The sequence below is a fragment of the Heteronotia binoei genome, chromosome 4 (assembly GCF_032191835.1).
Source record: "Heteronotia binoei isolate CCM8104 ecotype False Entrance Well chromosome 4, APGP_CSIRO_Hbin_v1, whole genome shotgun sequence".
NCBI classification, from domain to species: domain Eukaryota; kingdom Metazoa; phylum Chordata; class Lepidosauria; order Squamata; family Gekkonidae; genus Heteronotia; species Heteronotia binoei.
The window spans coordinates 13,082,398-13,102,425 of NC_083226.1; the positions used below are offsets into that span (position 1 = coordinate 13,082,398).

The 20,028-nt window shown below is 50.1% G+C and overlaps 1 protein-coding gene across 1 annotated transcript in view; it reads left to right on the forward strand.

Moving 5' to 3' along the window:
• Positions 1 to 20,028, forward strand: part of GTF2E1 (general transcription factor IIE subunit 1) — a 58,963-nt gene that overhangs the window by 27,072 nt on the left and 11,863 nt on the right. Inside the window, exon 3 of the mRNA XM_060236798.1 lies at positions 18,356 to 18,557. Within this exon, the coding sequence (XP_060092781.1) occupies positions 18,356 to 18,557 (202 nt within the window). The remainder of the gene's footprint in view (positions 1 to 18,355; positions 18,558 to 20,028) is intronic.

A 20,028-nucleotide genomic window follows, 5' to 3' on the forward strand; every position in this document is an offset into this window, starting at 1 on the left:
CTTCCTTCCTTCCTTCCTTCCTTCCTTCCTTCCTTCCTTCCTTCCTTCCTTCCTTCCTTTCTTTCTCTTTCTCCCTCCCTCCCTCCTTCCTTCCTTCCTTCCTTCCTTCCTTCCTTCCTTCCTTCCTTCCTTCCTTCCTTCCTTCCTTCCTTCCTTCCTTCCTTCCTTCCTTCCTTCCTTCCTTCCCCATAGGGACCTAAAACAGCTTACATTGTTCTCTCTTCCGTGTTATTCTCACAGCATCCCCATGAGGTAGCTTGGGCTGAAGCCATGTGACTGGTCATGTGTGGAGATTGGAAGCCAAGCCTACCGGATTGTGATTCGGTTCTCTAACTGCCGCGCTGAGCCGGCTCTCCTGTGTCCTTAGGTTGTTGGAATTATCTTTCCAGGCACTGTAATTCAACCATGTCATAATTGGGTCATTATTCTGGCTAGGTGGCCACCTGACAGCAATGCAGATTCTGTGAATGTAAGCAGGTCATGAGAAGGGAGGGCAGGAAAGCACGAGCCAGTGCTTCGCTTTTGTGGCCCTTTCTTGCATTGCCCAGGGTAATGCCAATTGCCACTTTGGAGTCAGGAAGGAATTGTCTTTTGGGCCATATTGGCTCAGGGTTCCTGGAGCGTTGGTTCCCCCTCCCCCCCGCACTTCCTCTGGGCATAGAGCAAGGGCACTGGGGGAGCGAGGGGGGGGTAATTGTGAATTTCATGTGTTGTGCAGGGGGGTTGGACTAGATGACCCTCGGGATCCCTTCCGGTTCTTGTTTCTCCTATGTTTCTGTGTTTGCCGTCTCACATGGCCCCTGCTGAAAAATCTTTGTGTTAGATCTCCGGGAGTTTTTTTTTAAAAAAGGCCCTTAGTAGGAAAGTTAACGGCACACGGCTCACAATGGCCTCTCTCTGTTTGCGGCCGTGTAGATATAAGATTGTAGATACTGTACAGGAGGAGGGGGGGGGGGAAGGGAGCTGTTTGGCTTCCTAAATGGGCTTGAGAGGCAATTTTTGGTCCGCGGCGTGAAAATTGCTCATCGTTACGGGTGGAACTCAAAATTCCATCGCCGATTCTAGGGTAGAGCATGCTGTTTTTCTGTATTCCGGGGCACTCAGAGAAGTAAATGATTTCTTTTCATGGCTGAATTACAGACCGCTGTAATGAGGAAGGGGAGCGTTATAGTGCAAAATCTAAATGGATGTGTCTAAGAAACCCCGAGGCCTTTCTTATTGGGAAGGCACGCTGTATTCGGTGGAATTTGATGTATAAACTGTGCCTAGACAGTCAGCGCGTTTGAATGGTTGTTTTGTTGTCTTTTGCCTTGGATGCAAACAAAACTGTAATTGCTTTTTTGCGGCTTCAGCGGGGTGTGAATAGAATGGGTTGCATCACCAGCCAGGCTGGGGAGGGGGAAGTTCTTCACTGGTTTCAGTTGCTGCTTGAACAGCTGCCCCGTACTCTTCTGGCAGGGCCGGTCAGGTTCTCGTTGACCGATCCAAGACCCTTAGCTTGGTTGCCGACTCTGGGTTGGGAAGTGCCTGGAGATTCGGGAGACGGAGCCCGGAAGGGTCCCCAGTCGTGGCGCTGGAGATTCCACCCTCCAAAGCAGCCATTTTCTCCAGGGAAACTGACTTGTCGCCTGGAGATCAGTGCTGATTCATGGAATCTCCAGGTCCCATCTGGGGGTTGGCACCCTTACCCTTTAGCCCTGGGGCTAGCTCGGTTTATGCTTGGTGGATGGGTTGATCAGGCAAGCTTCTCCAACCCCCATGGCTTGCAGGCTGAGAAGGGAGCAGTTTCACCTGCCCTGGAAGCAGCCCTTGGGACTCATCATGTCCAGTCTTAACTGGGGCTGGAATCCTGCAGGGAGTTACAGCTGCCAGAACCATGGAAGTGGAGCATGGGCTCAAGAGGTGGAGAATGGGCTAACAGCCCGGCACTGCATCTCTTCTCAACCGTTTTGAGCGACTTTTGCTGCTTTCAGGGTTGAGATGGATCCTGGTGGGCCCATGAGCCAAGTCTTGGGCCAGTGCTTAGTTGCCCTTAGACCCGGGAGGGACGAAGGAAAATTCTGGTAGAGAACCTCCAACTGCAGGCTCCTTGGAGCAAGTTCTAGAGAAGTTCTAACCGCAGGCTCCTCGGGGCACATTCTAGAGAAGTTCCAAGAGCAGGCTCCTCAGGGCACGTTCTAGAGAAGTTCCAAGAGCAGGCTCCTTGGAGCACAGTCTAGAGAAGTTCCAAGAGCAGGCTCCTCAGGGCACGTTCTAGAGAAGTTCCAAGAACAGGCTCCTCAGGGCACGTTCTAGAGAAGTTCCAAGAGCAGGCTCCTCGCCACATTCTAGAGAAGTTCGAAGAGCAGGCTCCTCAGGGCACGTTCTAGAGAAGTTCCAAGAGCAGGCTCCTCAGGGCACGTTCTAGAGAAGTTCCAAGAGCAGACTCCTCAGGGCACATTCTAGAGAAGTTCCAAGAGCAGGCTCCTTGGAGCACATTCTAGAGAAGTTCCAACTGCAGACTCCTCGGGGCACGTTCTAGAGAGGCTCCAACTGCAGGTTCCTCAGGCACAAGCCTCTTGAACTGATGTACTAGGGGCACCTGTCCTGCAGGGGTCTCCCAGAGTTCCCTTCTCTCTCCTTTCTTGTGTTTCTGGCTCTTTCTCTGAGGTTTCCAAGCCAGAGTCCACAGCTAGTATGGTGGGAAGGTTATGACAGTAGCTGTGTCCCCTTACATGTTCCATGGCCCTGTGAGCATAGCTGGGTTAGACTCCAGGGCTGTCTGGGTTGTTTTATCCAATCAGCCAAAGCGGCTCATGCCCAGGCAGTAGTGATGCCCCCTCTGGCCCCAGTGTTATCACCCTCCCCCCCCTCCATGGCCTGTTCCTTCACTACATCTCATGTGGGTTGAGGAGAGAATGGATTAGGCTTGGGTTTGGAAATGCTGGGACATTTGAGGGTGGCATCTGGGAGGATGGGCTGTAGGGAGGGGAGGGACCTCAGCAGTGTATAGTGCCATGCAGTCCACCTTCCAAAGCAGCCAATGTTCTTCCTGGAGAGGTGGAAGAAATGTTTTAAATAAATAAATAAGCAAGCAGTCTATGTAGTCTGGAGCTCAACTGTAATTCTGGGGGGATCTCCAGCCAGTGCCTGGAGATTGGCCCACCCTACCGGGAGCAGAGGATGGCGTGGAGCCACGATGACATACCTGAGGGGGCTGTCCTGCGGAAGGACTAATAAGTCTCTGCTGCTCCACGTTGCAAGGCTAGATCGAGTGGGCTTATGTTACGGGAGGGGAGATTTCAGTTGTATGTGTGGAGAAGTTTCCGGACAGGTACAGGTGGTTTGATTGGTGGTTTGATTGGTGGTTGGAGAGCAAGTTTGGCATAGCGGTGAAGCGCTCGGACTCTTATCTGGCAGAGGTTGTCCTTGAAAGGGCAGCTGCTGTGAGAGCCCTCTCCAGCCCCACCCACCTCACAGGGTGTTTGTTGTGGGGGAGGAAGGTAAAGGAGATTGTGAGCTGCTCTGAGACTCTTCGGAGTGGAGGGCGGGATATAAATCCAATATCTTCTTCTTCTTCTTGATGGGGAACCAATAACCGGGGGGGGGGGTTTCCTTGCTGGAGATCTTCAGAGAGAGGCTGAGCACAGCTGTCAGGTATGCTATGATGAGTTTCCTGCATCAGTCAGGGCCTCTAAGACCCACCCCGCATAGGACTGCCATGTCTCTGAAGAATGGGTGCTTCTAATAATGAACGATATAAGTGTCAAGCATCGATATTTTGCAATATTCAAGCTTTTGTTCTTCAATCAAAAGTTGCTTTATTGTTGAAACTCCATAGCTTGCCAAGGACGGACACCTTGGAAGTAATGACATACATAGCTTTGCATAATAACTTACAGGCATGCTTCAAAGGGAAAGGGTACAGATAACTTCAAAAGGATAATATAAAGATGCAAATTGAGTTGAGGGTTCAAAGGCTACTCACTAGTATCTCTTTATGACTAAGGAATGTCAGCTAATAAAAACGTCTCCCTTTTTCACACATTCTCTGGGAACCGATAAGACCTGGCTGTGTGAATCTGGGGGAGAGGCACTCTACACCGTTAGCACAAGGTTATTTTAAACATCCTGGGCCCAGATGGATTTATTATGCACCCTTTGGTTAGAAGGAGAAAGTAGGGGGGCGGGGGGAAGGAGGGAAGAGAGCATGAAGAGTGTTCTGCTTTGTATCTGGCTTGTCTCCGGAATGCCATTAGGAATAGCATATAGAAATGACATGCTTGACAATAAGCAGGGTTGGAATTCTAGCCACCCTGGGCCTGCTTCGGCGGGGAGGGCGGGAGATAAATGCAATGCAATTCAATGCAATCAATCAATCAATCAATCAATCAATCAATCAATCAATAAGGAGCTCCTTTGCCTATTAGGCCACACACCCCTGATGTAGCCAATCCTCCAAGAGCTTACAAGGCTCTTTTTTGTAAGCTCCTGCAGGATTGGCTAACATCAGAGGGGTGTGGCCTAATATGCAGAGAAGCTCCTGCTAGAATTCCACCCCTGGATACAATAAGACGTATTGGAATTGTGAGTTTCTTCTAGACCTCTCCTTGAGAAAGATCTTCTTTGAAACGGAGTTCTACTGAAGCTGGCCGTCCCTGTTGGAGGGGAGGCCAAGGCGTCTCTCTGCCCAGCGAAGAAGTTTGAACATTACAGGCACTTTTCTACAAGTATGGAATTTGGACTTTAAGATAATTTTTTGAGACACTGAACATTTAATAATGGTGGCAGTTTATAATAATGGTGGCACTTAATATTGTGAATCGTGTGGTTTTGGATTAGTAACATAAACTGCGAGATGTGAGTAGGTTCAAGCTTTATAAACAGTATAGAATTTGAAGAGAGTGGCAATTTTGTTTAATCATGGTATTGTGTAGTATGTTTGTCTCCTGTCCGTGATGCTTCTGTGTTGCTTGGGTCCCCCCCACCACTCCTCAGCAACCAGCGGGGGAGGAGCAGCAATGTCCTTCCTAAGCTGCAGAGTCTGGTGAGCAAAAATTTCTACGTTGTGAGCTACCGACATTGACGTTGTGAGCGACTGCAGGAAATTGCTGGGCTCTGGGGCCATTTTTCCTGAGCTAAGACAAGCAGAGTGGTAAAGCTGCAGTACTGCAGTCCTAAGCTCTGCTCACGACCTGAGTTCGATCCCGGTGGAAGCTGGGTTCAGGTAGCCGGCTCGAGGTTGACTCAGCCTTCCGAGGTTGGTAAAATGAGTAGAATCATAGAGTTGGAAGGGACCTCTAGGGTCATCTAGTCCAACTCCCTGAACAATGCAGGAAACTCACAAACACTTCCCCCTAAATTCATAGGATCTTCATTGCTATCAGATGGCCATCTAGCCTCTGTTGAAAAACCTCCAAGGAAGCCTGTTCCACTGAGGAATCGTTCTAACAGTCAGGAAGTTCTTCCTAACGTGGAGCCGGAAACTCTTTTGATTTAATTTCAACCCATTGGTTCTGGTCCTACCTTCCGGGGCCACAGAAAACAATTCCACACCATCCTCTATATGACAGCCCTTCACCTACTTGAAGATGGTGATCATATCACCTCTCAGCCGCCTCCTCTCCAGGCTAAACTTCCCCAACTTCTTCAACCTTTCTTCATAGGAGTTGGTCTCCAGACCCCTCACCATCTTCGTCGCCCTCCTCTGGACCTGTTCCAGCTTGTCTATATCCTTCTTAAAATGTGGTGCCCAAAACTGAACACAATACTCCAGGTGAGGTCTTACCAGACCTCAGCATGTGATCTGGACACTAGACTTCTGTTGATACAGCCCAAAATTGCATTTGTCTTTTTTGCCACTGCATCACACTGTTGACTCATGTTCAGCATATGGTCCACTAATCTGTGAGCAAGCTCACCCTAACTCAGCTTACAGGGAACAGTGGTGAGCAGTTAGGGCTGCCTCATCAAGGCTGGGAAACTCCTGGAGGTTTGGGGATGGAGCCTGGGGAGGACAGGGACGTCGGGGGGTGGGGTACAACACCATAGAGTCCACCCTCCAAAGCATCTGTAGTCTGGAGATGAGCTGTAATCCCAGGGCATCCCAGGACTCACCTGGCAGCTGGCATCCCAACTCCCACCTCTGTGCCTGTTTGCCCCACTCCATCCTGGCATAACTGGAAGGGGTTTGGGGGTTTTATTTTGTAGTTGGGCAGAGAAGCTGAGGCCTTCATAAGAACATCAGAAGAGCCCTGCTGGATCAGACCAGTGGTCCATCTAGTCCAGCATCCTGCCTCACACAGTGGCCAACCACTTCCTCTGGAGGACCAACAACTGGACAGAGAGCCTGAGGCCTTCATAAGAACATCAGAAGAGCCCTGCTGGGTCAGACCAGTGGTGCATTTAGTCCAGCATCCTGCCTCACACAGTAGCCAACCAGTTCCTCTGGATGACCAACAACTGGGCAGAGAGCCTGAGGCCTTCATAAGAACATCAGAAGAGCTCTGCTGGATCAGACCAGTGGTCCATCTAGTCCAGCATCCTGTCTCACACAGTAGCCAACCAGTTCCTCTGGATGACCAACAACTGGACAGAGAGCCTTAGGCCTTCATAAGAACATCAGAAGAGCCCTGCTGGGTCAGGCCAGTTGTCCATCTAGTCCAGCATCCTGCCTCACACAGTAGCCAACCAGTTCCTCTGGATGACAACAACTGGGCAGAGAGCCTGAGGCCTTCATAAGAACATCAGAAGAGCCCTGCTGTATCAGACCAGTGGTCCAACTAGTCCAGTATCCTGCCTCACACAGTAGCCAACCAGTTCCTCTGGATGACCAACAAGTGGGCAGAGAATCTGAGGCCTTCATAAGAACATCAGAAGAACCCTGCTGGATCAAACCAGTGGTCCATCTAGTCCAGCTTTGCAATGCAGTTACATTGACTATGGTATTGTTCTTCTTGGCATCGTCACAGTGATGAACACAGAGCAATATACTAACTCACCAAGGTTTTTTTCCTTAGTGGTTACGTCAGAGAGGATGTTAACATTGGGCTTTGAAAAGTTTTCACCTTGCTCAACATATTATTTTTATAACTGAAAAAGTTGTAAGGCTTAGCTTTTCTATGCACGACGACCCAAGCAAAGGACCTCTGTCTTCGCTGGATTCAGCTTCAGCCCACTCAGCCTAAGCCACCTAGCCACCGCCTGTAACGCCCGGTCCAAGTTTTCTGGGGCGCAGTCAGGCCGGCCGTCCATAAGTAGATAGAGCTGGGTGTCATCAGCATACTGATGACAACCCAACCCATACCTTCGGGCAATCTGGGCAAGGGGGCGCATGTAGATGTTAAACAACATCGGGGAAAGCACCGCCCCTTGAGGCACTCCGCAATCAAGCGTGTGTCTTCGGGACAGTTCGTCCCCAATCGCCACCCTTTGTCCCCGACCGTCAAGGAAAGAGGAAAGCCATTGTAAGGCCAGCCCCTGAATCCCCGCGTCGGCAAGGCAGCAAGCCAGCAACCGATGGTCGACCGTATCGAACGCTGCCGATAGGTCTAACAACATCAGCACCGCCGAGCCGCCTTGATCCAGATTTTTACTATTCCTTAGCTGGAAAGCTCCAGTAGCTCCCCCAGTTTCTTAAGGCATTAAGATAACCTCTTCATAAGGCACATGGGTACAGTTAGCTTTAGCATCTTCTTGGGCAGGCCCAAACTGGACCAAGAGTGATCTTGTCTAAGGATAAGAGTACTTTGGAGTGGAGAAACCTCTGATCAGCTGCAACAATCTCCGCATTTCTCATCGGAAGCAGAAAAGAAGCTAGACGGCAAGCGTGAGGCTGTTTCTGTAGGTCACATTGGGTGGCATGACGGGCAACTGGGCTACACAACAGAAGTGAGTTCTTGTTTGGAAACTGGCCCACGTTATCTCAGCTCCAGCATCAAGCAGGGTAAATATAGACGACTGTTCACCGAGCTGAAATTTGCCATGGTGTGCTTATATTAAGGGTCGGTTTGAAACGATCCCAGTATACGTCGAAATGCCAGCTGTTAAGTTTTGCATCAGAATGACTAAGCAGTTGCTCAGCATTGGCCCGCTTACGGAAGCAAGCGAGGTTTTTGCTTTCTTAAAGTCATCTTCGATGTCACAACCCTGTTTGAGTTTCCTGCCAGCATGAATCTGTAAGCCGAAAAGCTGGGAAGATTTCTTTCCTTTCTTGTAAGCCAGGTTTCCAGCCACTTCTACTCGAGTTGCCAACCTCCAGGTAGTATAAACTGACAAAACGCAGGGCTCCACAGTCTCTAAGCTGCCAATTGTGTACCGAGTTCGTTACAAGGTGCTGGTCATTACCTTTAAAGCCCTATATGGCCGAGGACCTGCCTACCTTAGGGACCGCCTCTCTCCATATGTTCCCCTGAGAGCACTGAGATCCAGTTCCCAAAACCTACTACGAATCCCTGGACCAAGGGAGGCCAGACTGAAAATAACAAGGGAGCAGGCCTTCTCCACAATGGCTCCCCAATGGTGGAATCAACTACCAGAGGAGGTGCGAGCCCTGCGAGACCTAAATCAGTTTCGCAGGGCTTGCAAAACCTCCCTCCATCAACTCGCATGTAAGATGGAACCCGGAAATGACACCTAGCCATCTTATACATATATTGAACTGTGGCACTTTATTTTGTAGCTGTTAATAATCTTAATTGTTTGTTTAATTTAACTATTTTAATTGTCTTTTATTGTAATGACTGGATTTTAGTGTAATCACGATGCAAACCATGTCATGTAAGCCGCTCCGAGCCCGCTTTGGCGGGGGAGGGCGGGATATAAGAATAAAATTATTATTATTATTATTATTATTAAGCAGGACAAAAGCAAGGATAAGACCATGCAGTTTACAACAAATGTTCATATAAGCGTCATATATTATAATGTAGAACGGTAAGAAAATATTAGTGTGGTTACAGTCCATGAACGGTGAAAAACGTTTTCAGTCCAAACAAGATGTTCTTCATATGTAGTCCCAGGACCATACCAAGAATGAAATTGAAAGTTCTTTCCTCCTTTTCTTCCACTAGCCAGTGGGACTTCTCTTGAACAAGAGATGGGCTTCTAAACAGCCCAACTTCCTATTAGAATATAAGCAGTTTCGTGTCTTCAGGTCCTATGAAGAAAGGTTGAAGGAGCTGGGGATGTTTAGCCTGGAGAGGAGGCGGCTGAGAAATGATAGGATAACCGTCTTTAAGTACTTGAAGGGCTGTCATAGAGAGGAGGGTGTGGAATTGTTTTCTGTGGCCCCAGAAGGTAGGACCAGAACCAACGGGTTGAAATTAAATCAAATGAGTTTCCGGTTCAACATTAAAAAGAACTTTCTGACCGTTAGAGCGGTTCCTCAGTGGAGGCTTCCTCTGGAGGTGGTGGGCTCTCCTTCCTTGGAGGTTTTTAAACAGAGGCTTAGATGGCCATCTGACAGCAATGCAGATCCTGTGAATTTAGGGGGAGGTGTTTGTGAGTTTCCTGCATTGTGCAGGAGGCTGGGCTAGATGACCCTGGAGGACCCTTCCAACTCTCTGATTCTTCAAGAGCTCCATCCTTTCTCAGTGTCTCAAAACAGGTTTTCTTCTGAAGAACAAATAGCCCAAGGAAACTGGTGAAGCTTGTGCTCTGTTTATTGCTGGAGGCGTATTGTGTTCCATCAGAACACCTTGTTTTCTTACTGTTCTACATTATAATGCACTTGAATGTATGTTTGTTGTAAACTGAATGGTCTTATCCAGGGTTGGAATTCTAGCAGGAGCTCCTTTGCATATCAGGCCACACACCCCTGTTGTAGCCGATCCTCCAAGAGCTTACAAGGCTACATCATGGGGTGTGGCCTAATATTGGCTGATTGGGGGCCTGATTGGCTACATCAGGGGGTGTGGCCTAATATGCTAAGGAGCTCCTGCTAGAATTCCACCCCTGGTCTTATCATTGCTTTTGTCCAACCTCCAGGTAGTGGCTGGAGATCTCCTGGGATAACAGGCGATCTCCAGGCAACAGAGAGCAGTTCCCCTGGAGGAGATGGCTGCTTCAGAAGGTGGCCTCTGTGGCATTAGGCCCCGCTGAAGTCCCTCCCCTCCCCAAACTCGACCCTCCTCTGATTCCACCTCCAAAATCACCAGGAATTTCCCAACCTAAAGCTGGCAATGGGCTATCTTCTGCTGTAGAAAGGGCGAGCAAGAAGTCCACTTGGTTCTTTCCTGAGGGTCCCACAGCATCTTTCTGCTCCTCAGTGAGATTTTGAAGAAGATGAAGAAGAAGAAAAAGAAGAAGATATTGGATTTATATCCTGCCCTCCACTCCGAAGAGTCTCAGAGCAGCTCACAATCTCCTTTCCCTTCTTCCCCCACAACAGACACCCTGTGAGGTGGGCGGGGCTGAGAGGGCTCTCACAGCAGCTGCCCTTTCAAGGACAGAGTCTCAGAGCAGCCTACAATCTCCTTTCCCTTCCTCCCCCACAACAGACACCCTGTGAGGTGGGTGGGGCTGAGAGGGCTCTCACAGCAGCTGCCCTTTCAAGGACAGAGTCTCAGAATGGCCTACAATCTCCTTTCCCTTCCTCCCCCACAACAGACACCCTGTGAGGTGGGTGGGGCTGGAGAGAGCTCTCACAGCAGCTGCCCTTTCAAGGACAACCTCTGCCAGGGCTATGGCTGACCCAAGGCCATGCCAGCAGGTGCAAGTGGAGGAGTGGGGAATCAAACCTGGTTCTCCCAGATAAGAGTCCGCACACTTGACCACTACACCAAACTGGCTCTCCAGAAGAAGAAGATATTGGATTTATATCCTGCCCTCCACTCCGAATCTCAGAGTCTCAGCGTGGCTGACAATCTCCTTTCCCTTCCTCCCCCACAACAAACCCCCTGTGAGGTGGGTGGGGCTGAGAAGACTCTCACACCAGCTGCCCTTTCAAGGACAACTCCTACCAGAGCTCTGGCTGACCCAAGGCCATTCCAGCAGGTGCAAGTGGAGGAGTGGGGAATCAAACCCGGTTCTCCCAGATAAGAGTCCGCACACTTAACCATTACACCAAACTGGCTCTCCCCTTTGCTGTCCCCTTCTGCTGCTGTCCCGTGGCGCAGTGCTAAAGCTGCAGTACTACAGTCCTAAGCTCTGCGTACAACCTGAGTTCGATCCCCAGTGGAAGCTAGGTTTTCAGGTAGCCGGCTTGAGGTTGACTCAGCCTTCCATCCTTCCGAGGTCAGTAAAATGAGTACCCAGCTTGCTGGGGGGGGAAGTGTAGATGACTGGGGAAGGCAATGGCAAACCACCCCTTAAAAAGTCTGCCATGAAAACGTTGTGAAAGCAACATCACCACAGAGTCAGAAACAACTGGTGCTTACACAGGGGACCTTTCCTTTCCTTCTGCTGCTGTCTTCTGCCAGCGGATGGAAGACTTTTTGTTTTGCTTGGTGTTCCCAGTTCCTCCCCAACGTTTCAACTGTTTTTATCTTTTGTATTTCTCTTAAGCTCCAATTTTGAATTGTGTTGAATGGTGCTGAATGGAATTCATTGCCACAGGAGATGGTGGCAGCTGCAAGCATAGCCAGCTTCAAGAGGGGATTGGATAAAAATATGGAGCAGAGGCCCATCAATGGCTATTAGCCACAGCTTATTGTTAGAACTCTCTGTCTGGGGCAGTGCTGCTCTGTATTCTTGTGCTGGGGGTGGGGGGGCACAGTGGAAGGGCTTCTAGCCCCACTGGAGGACCTCTTGATGGCACTTAGGTTTTTTTGGCCACTGTGTGACACAGAGTGTTGGACTGGATGGGCCATTGGCGTGATCCAACATGGCTTCTCTTATGTTCTTATGTGACAGAGTGTTGGACTGGATGGGCCATTGGCCTGATCCAACATGGCTTCTCTTATGTTCTTATGTGACACAGAGTGTTGGACTGGATGGGCCATTGGCCTGATCCAGCATGGCTTCTCTTATGTTCTTATGTGACATAGAGTGTTGGACTGGATGGGCCGTTGGCCTGATCCAGCATGGCTTCTCTTATGTTCTTATGTGACATAAAGTGTTGGACTGGATGGGCCGTTGGCCTGATCCAACATGGCTTCTCTTATGTTTTTATGTGACACAGAGTGTTGGGCTGGATGGGCCGTTGGCCTGATCCAACATGGCTTCTCTTACGTTCTTCTGTGACACAGAGTGTTGGACTGGATGGGCCATTGGCCTGATCCAACATGGCTTCTCTTATGTTCTTATATGACATAGAGTGTTGGACTGGATGGGCCATTGGCCTGATCCAACATGGCTTCTCTTATGTTCTTATATGACATAGAGTGTTGGACTGGATGGGCCGTTGGCCTGATCCAGCATGGCTTCTCTTATGTTCTTATGTGACATAAAGTGTTGGACTGGATGGGCCGTTGGCCTGATCCAACATGGCTTCTCTTATGTTTTTATGTGACACAGAGTGTTGGGCTGGATGGGCCGTTGGCTTGATCCAACATGGCTTCTCTTATGTTCTTATGTGACACAGAGTGTTGGGCTGGATGGGCCATTGGCCTGATCCAACATGGCTTCTCTTATGTTCTTATGGACTGGGTGGTCTGGAAAGCAATCGGACTGTCTTCCCCGCTTCCTGTCTGTTCTCCACCCAGGGAGGGAAGAAAACTTTTAAAACTCCGAGGGAAAGTTTGGCGCATTTCAAACCTCCAAAGCAAAAATGCTTTTCTTCACACAACCCCTAAAGCTAATCTTGCAAAGCTGCTCTTCAACCTGAATTGCAGCCTCTTCCCCGCTCCTGCTTTCCTTCACTCCTGCATGTCTTGCTAACTCCAGGATGGGAGGTGTCTGGAGACTGAGGGGAGAGAGGGGAGTGATGTATGGGGTGTAATGCCGTAGCATCCACTGTCCAAAGCCAGTTTGGGGTAGTGGTGAAGTGTGCAGACTCTTATCTGGGAGAACCAGGTTTGATTCCCCACTCCTTCACATACGCCTGCTGATGTGATCTTGGGTCAGCCACAAGTTCTCCCAAGGCAGTTCTGCTCAAGAGCAGTTTCTGTTAGAGCTCTCTCAGCCCCACCTACCGCACAGGGGTGTCTGCTGTGGGGAGGGGAAGGGAAAGGAGATTTGTAAGCTGCTCTGAGACTCCTTTGGCTGGTGAAGGGTGGGGTATAATCTCCTCCTCCTCCTCTTCTTCGAATCATACAGTTGGAAGGGACCCCCAGAGTCATCTAGGGTCCTCCAGGGTCATTCTTCACCCAAAGGGTGATTAACATAAAAATTTTTGCCACTGTGTGACACAGAGTGTTGGACTGGATGGGCCATTCGCCTGATCCAACAGGACTTCTCTTATGTTCTTATGTGACTCAGAGTGTTGGACTGGATGGACCATTGGCCTGATCCAACATGGCTTCTCTTATGTTCTTATGTGACACAGAGTGTTGGACTGGATGGGCCATTGGCCTGATCCAACATGGCTTCTCTTATGTTCTTCTGTGACACAGAGTGTTGGACTGGATGGGCCATTGGCCTGATCCAACAGGGCTTCTCTTATGTTCTTATGTGACACAGAGTGTTGGACTGGATGGGCCATTCGCCTGATCCAACAGGGCTTCTCTTATGTTCTTATGTGACACAGAGTGTTGGACTGGATGGGCCATTGGCCTGATCCAACATGGCTTCTCTTATGTTCTTTTGTGACACAGAGTGTTGGACTGGATGGGCCATTGGCCTGATCCAACATGGCTTCTCTTATGTTCTTATGTGACACAGAGTGTTGGACTGGATGGGCCATTGGCCTGATCCAACATGGCTTCTCTTATGTTCTTATGTGACACAGAGTGTTGGACTGGATGGGCCATTGGCCTGATCCAACAGGGCTTCTCTTATGTTCTTCTGTGACACAGAGTGTTGGACTGGATGGGCCGTTGGCCTGATCCAACATGGCTTCTCTTATGTTCTTATGTTAACATGTGGAATTCACTGCCACAGGAGGTGGTGGCGGCCACAAGCATAGCCACCTTCAAGAGGGGTTTAGATAAAAATATGGAGCACAGGTCCATCAGTGGCTATTAGCCACAGTGTGTGTGTATATACAAAATTTTTTGCCACTGTGTGACACAGAGTGTTGGACTGGATGGGCCGTTGGCCTGATCCAACATGGCTTCTATTATGTTCTTATCTAGTCCAACCCCCTGCACAATGCAGGAAACTCACAGATCCCTCCCTCTAAACTCACAGGATCTTCATTGCTGTCGGATGGCCATCTAGCCTCTGTTTAAAAACCTCTAAGGAAGGAGAGCCCACCACCTCCCGAGGAAGCCTGTTCCACTGAGGAAGACTTCTCTTTCTTCTTCGCCATCTTCTCCAGGTGAACTGCTGTCCGTCATCTGGAGAACCGGTTGCAATTCTGGGACATTTCCAGGCCTCACCTGGAGGCTGGCAACCTGGTGCCCACACTCTCACATTTCACATGCGTGGAGCCCCCCTTCCTTTCCTCTGCTGGCTTCTGAACCCCTACCTGGAGGTTCTGCAGATCTCTTATCGTTGGAAAACGAAGGGAGGGAAAGGGCCCTCTGTGGGCCATGGTACGGAAGCTGCAGCAGCCTCAGGACGGAGAAGGGGTTAACGGAAAGTGCAGTGCGACAGTGGATGTGTTCAGAGGCAAAGGTAGATGCAAGGGAAGGCTGCCGGCAGGCTCCTCATCCGCCTTGAACTTCTGCCGTGCAGGTCTCTCTCACAGGCAGCGTTCCTGGCACGGCATCCTGTCATCTGGTGTCCTTGACCTTCAAGTGCGGCGTTCCGTGCTTTTCATGCAGAGGAAGAACAATTTCTCTTGTTCATCTGGTGCTTCTGTTTGCGAAGTGGCTCCCCCCTCCCCACCCCCCCGCTGGATGTTTACCGTGAAAACAGTGCACAACGGAAGTGGCCTGGTGTTGAGAAGGGGCTGGAAGGAGAGGCTAGGTAGTTGGTGCAACTGGGGGGGGAGGGAGGCCGTGGGGCACCGTGAGCGGCTCTGTCGAAGCAGTCCTTGCTGAGCCAGAGAACTCCCAGCTTTAGAGCCACGATCAGATCGTTGCGCTCTCCCTGACACAGTTTCTCTTATCTAAAGACAAATTCCAGAAAGCGTTTTATCAGAGCACACTGACGTAAGGCAGCACAGTGTGTGAGCTTCTTCAAGCCATCTTCAAACCATCGGACTGAATATTTGAGGGGGGTGGGATTTGATATGCAGTGCAGAAAAGAAACCTTAACGTCAAGCCTGCAAAAAAATCCCCCCCCCCCCCGCTCCCTTTACCCTTTTTAAAGCATCCAACTTGATGAAGAATTCTGGACAGCTTGAAAGCTTGTTTGGTTTCTGGTTCTGATAAAATGTATTGCATAGCTCTTGCTTCTGGATTTTGTTTCAGTCCGGTATGATTGTTGTCAACTTTGTCTGTTTTATACTGCAGCTGTTGATGTCAAAAATCGTTTCAGAGGGCAGCTGTGGTGGTTAGGGGTGTGCACTTGGTATATACTGAGTCCAATGAATACGTGAAAAATACTGATCAAAATACCAGTCAGAGAGATTTGTATTCGGCTACTGAAGCAGCCCTGCCCGAATAAAAACTGATATTATTCGGCTTTTATTTAGGTGTCCTGAACGAAGGGAAGGGGTTTAAAGTTTAAACCCCTCCCTTCCCAGAGTTGGGGTGCAGCAGTTGCACGACTCCAGAGAGAAGGGAAGAAGTTTAAATTTTAAGCCACTACCATCCCCTCCAGGAGCCAGGCCACAGCTGCACGAGAGCTACGTGATAGCAACACAGAAGAGACCACAGGGACAGAGTGGGACATTAAAAGAGCCCTGGAGCAATTGGAGGGCAGTACCGCCCGCAAGCCTACACCCTTGGCCATCCTCCCTGGAGCCCAGGTCTGAGCCAGGACGCCCCTGCAATGTCTCCAACCCCACTGGAACAATTGGCTACATTGGCTCCTAACCTCCAGTGGCCTTCCCCAGAAAGTTCCCTACAAGGAAAGGCTGAAGAACCTGGGACATTTCAGTTTAGAATAGAAATAACTAAGGGGGGACATGATAGAGCAGGGGTGTCAAACTTATTTGTCACGAGGGCTGGATCTGACATAAACGAGGCCTTGTTGGGCTGGGCCACGCACATCATAAAAGGTAGCGGAAATGTAACTTTATAAAGGACACAGACAAACACAAAGATTTTAAATGTGTTTAAAAGATTATCGCTCTTGCAATATTTTGTTTATTCAGCGGTTTCTGCTAACTGACAGACGTTGCTTTATGCGCTCGTCCAAGAGAGGCTTTACTTTGTAGCTCCTGTGCGGTTGAGCAAACCTGGCAAAGCAAGCTGCGAGGCAGAAGGAAGCAAAAGAGAGAAGGAAGGAAGCAGATGACAGTGAGTTGCTCGCCCGGCCTGATAGGAGCCCTCCGGGGGCCTGATTTGACCCTCGGACCACATGTTTTACACCCCTGGTTTAGATATACTTGAGTTATTACCTCTTTATCCGGCCTGTTCTCAAGGATTTGGGGGAAGTGTATTCAGTTCTCCCCTGCCCTATTGTAATTCTCCTTGCAATCACATGCAGTAGGTTTAGTTGAGAGCTGCGTGCAGATCCAAACCAGACCTGGTCTTACAAGCAGGCTGTATTGCCTCTCTAGCTGCATCTCCTCCGACCTTGAGTTGCTGACAGTCAGCCTAGGAAAAGGAGTGACCCTGAATGCAAAAAGCTGCCTCATATTGAATCAGACCCTTGGTCCACCAAAGGGTGGTATTGTCTACTCAGACTGGCAGCGGCCCTCCAGGATCTAAGGCAGTGGTCCTTTGCATCACCTCCTGCCCGGTCTTTTTAACTGGAGATGCCGGGAATTGAACCTGGAGACCTTCTGCATGCCAAGTGGATTTTCTACCACTGAGCTGTGGCCCTTCTCCTTCTTGTGTGCTGCCTGGAGTTTTAAGCTTGCTGTTTGAATGTTTGCTTTCTTTAATCTGTGGAAAAGGTTTATTGTCCTCTGAAAACAGGGACAATACAGCCACCGTTTTTCTCTTGTAGGACTTCCTGTAGCCTTTTCTGTGCTGCCGGAAGTCTGCTGTTTGGTTGGTTGTATATTATTTCCTCTCCCTCTCTCTCTTTCTCTCTTCTTCCCTCTCTCCTTGCTTCCCTCTCTCCCTCCCACTTTCACTCCATCCCCCTCTGTCTCTCCCTCCCTCTCTCCTTCCCTCTCTCTCCCTTTCTCTCTTTGCTTCCTCTCTTCCTCTCCCTTCTCACTGTCTCTCCCTCCTTCCCTCTCTCCCTCCCACTCTCCCTCCATCCCCCTCTGCCTCTCCCTCCCTCTCCCCCTCCCTTTTTCTCTTGCTCCCTCTCCCTTCTTCCCTCCCTCCCACTCTCTCTCCATCCCCCTCTGTCTCTCTCTCTCCCTCCTTCCCTCTCTTTCTCTCTCCCTTTCTCTCTTGCTCCCTCTCTTCCTCTCCCCTCTCTCTGTCTCTCCCTCTCCCTCCTTCCCTCTCTCTCTCCCACTCTCTCTCCATCCCCCTCTGTCTCTCCCTCTCTCTCCCTCCCTTTCTCTCTTGCTCCCTCTTCCTCTCCCCTCTCTCTGTCTCTCTTTCTCCCTCCCTCCTTCCCTCTCTCTCTCCCTCCTTTCTCTCTTGCTCCCTTTCTTCCTCTCCCCTTTCTCTGTATCTCCTTCTCCCTCCTTCCCTCCCACTCTCTCTCCATCCCCCTCTGTCTCTCCCTCTCCCTCCCTCTCCTTCCCTCTCGCTCCCCCTCCCTTTCTCTCTTGCTCCCTCTCCCCTCTCTCTGTCTTTCCTTCTCCCTCCTTCCCTCTCTCTCCCTCCCCTTCTCTCTTGCTCCCTTTCTTCCTCTCCCTTCTCACTGCCTCTCCCTCCTTCCCTCTCTCCCTTTTTCTCTTTCCCTCTCCTTCCCTTTCTCCTTCCATCTCTCTCCCTCCCTTTCTCTCTTGCTCCCTCTCTTCCTCTCCCCTCTCTCTGTCTCTCCTTCTCCCTCCTTCCCTCTTTCCCTCTCTCCCCCCCTTTCTCTCCCTCTCCTTCCCTCCCTCCCTTTTTCTCTTTCCCTCTCCTTCCCTCTCTCTCTGTCTCTCTCTTTCTCTCCCTCTCTCCCCCTCCCTCTCTCTCTCTCTGCTTTTACTGCCAGTGCTGTTTTCCAGTTTAACTGCTTCTTCCTTGCATTTCCATCATGGTTTTTATTGTTTCACAGATGATGATTGGAAGCAGCTTCCCATAGGTGCGGGGTTTTTTTCTTCAATTGCTTCCAAGAAGCCATCGGGAGCAGCTTCCCCATAGGGTTCTTTCCCCCTCCCCCTTCAGCAAAAAGCTCAGAGTCGAAACATTTCAAATGAATACGCGTGCGGCTTCTCTCCGATTAGGCCTCTTCCGCTGTACCTTTTGCGAGACCGAAGTGGAGGAAGACGAGTCGGCCATGCCCAAAAAGGACGCCCGAACCCTGGTGGCCCGCTTTAACGAGCAGATCGAGCCGATCTATGCCCTGCTGCGGGAGACGGAGGACGTCAACCTTGCCTATGAGGCCCTGGAGCCGGAGCCGATGGAGATCCTGGCCTTGAAGCAGAGGTGGGCCGGGACTGGGGTTGCCGGGTCCTTCTTGGACACCGTGGCAGTAGTTGGGGGGAGGAAGGGATTGCCAGCTCCATGTTGGGGAGTTCCTAAAGGTTTGGTGGGTGGAGCCTGGGGGAGGTAGTGGGAGGGGCCTCAGCAGGGTACAGCAGCATAGACCCCGCCCTCCAATGCATCCGTCTTCTCCAGGGGGACTGATCTCTGTAGTCTGGAGATCAGTGGTTATTCTGGGGGATCCCCAGGTCCCACCTGGAGGCTGGCATCCCTACACCCAGGCTGATGTTTGCTGTCCTCTTTATTTAGTGTAAAATTTATTACGTAACACTGACATCTTTGCCTTTCTGCCCTCACAAGGGTCGCTGAGGCCGCTAACAAATTAGAACGCGTGTCGTAAAAACGCATTTAAAAAAAAAAAAAAAGATCAAAGCGTCAGCAGCGGCACATCACGAAAAAGTTTAAAACCAGAGCTTAACAAACAGACAAAGACACAAAAACCAACAGTAAATCACTTCGAGATTAGACTACTGCAATGCCCTCTACATGGGGCTGCCCTTATACCGAACACGGAGACTTCAGGTAGTCCAGAACGCAGCGGCCAGGCTGTTGGAGGGACTACCACAGTGGGAAACTGCACGGCCTGGGCTGCGGAATCTACATTGGCTGCCGGTTGTTTACCGTGTTCGCTATAAGGTGCTGGTTATTACCTTTAAAGCCCTATATGGCCGAGGACCTGCCTACCTAAGGGACCGCCTCTCCCCATATGTGCCCCAGAGAGCACTGAGATCCAGCTCACAGAACTTACTGACAATCCCTGGGCCAAGAGAAGCCAGGCTGAGGGCCACTAGGGAGCAGGCCTTCTCGGTGATAGCCCCTCGTTGGTGGAACGATCTCCCGGAGATGGTGCGAGCCCTGCGGGACTTGAACCAGTTCCGCAGGGCTTGCAAAACATGTCTCTTTCAGCTGGCTTTTGAGATGGAACCCGACTAATCTGATTAATGGACAGCTAGTCATCTTGTGGACATTACAACTACAGCATTTAGCACCTATTTTATATGTATTAATTTTTAAATAATTTTACTGTACTTGATATTTATAATTGTCTATATTGTTTTATGATTCATGGGATTCCCATGTCTGTTAGCCGCCCTGAGCCCGCCTCGGCGGGGAGGGCGGGATATAAAAATAAAATATTATTATTATTATTATTAAATATATTTAAAAGGTTAAATATCGGGCAGGAAAGATGTTCAATGAGGGAAGGCCACACAAAACGCTAAGCCTTCCCATGCTGGCAGAAGGCAACGACGGAAGGGGACAGGTGAGTCTCTCTGGGGAGAGAGTTCCAGAGGTTTGGTGCCACTACTGAGAAGGCCTTGTCCTGGGTTGTTACCTGCCTAATGTCAGAAGAAAGGGGCAACCCAAGCGATGCCCACAGCGGTTAAGAACATAAGAGAAGCCATGTTGGATC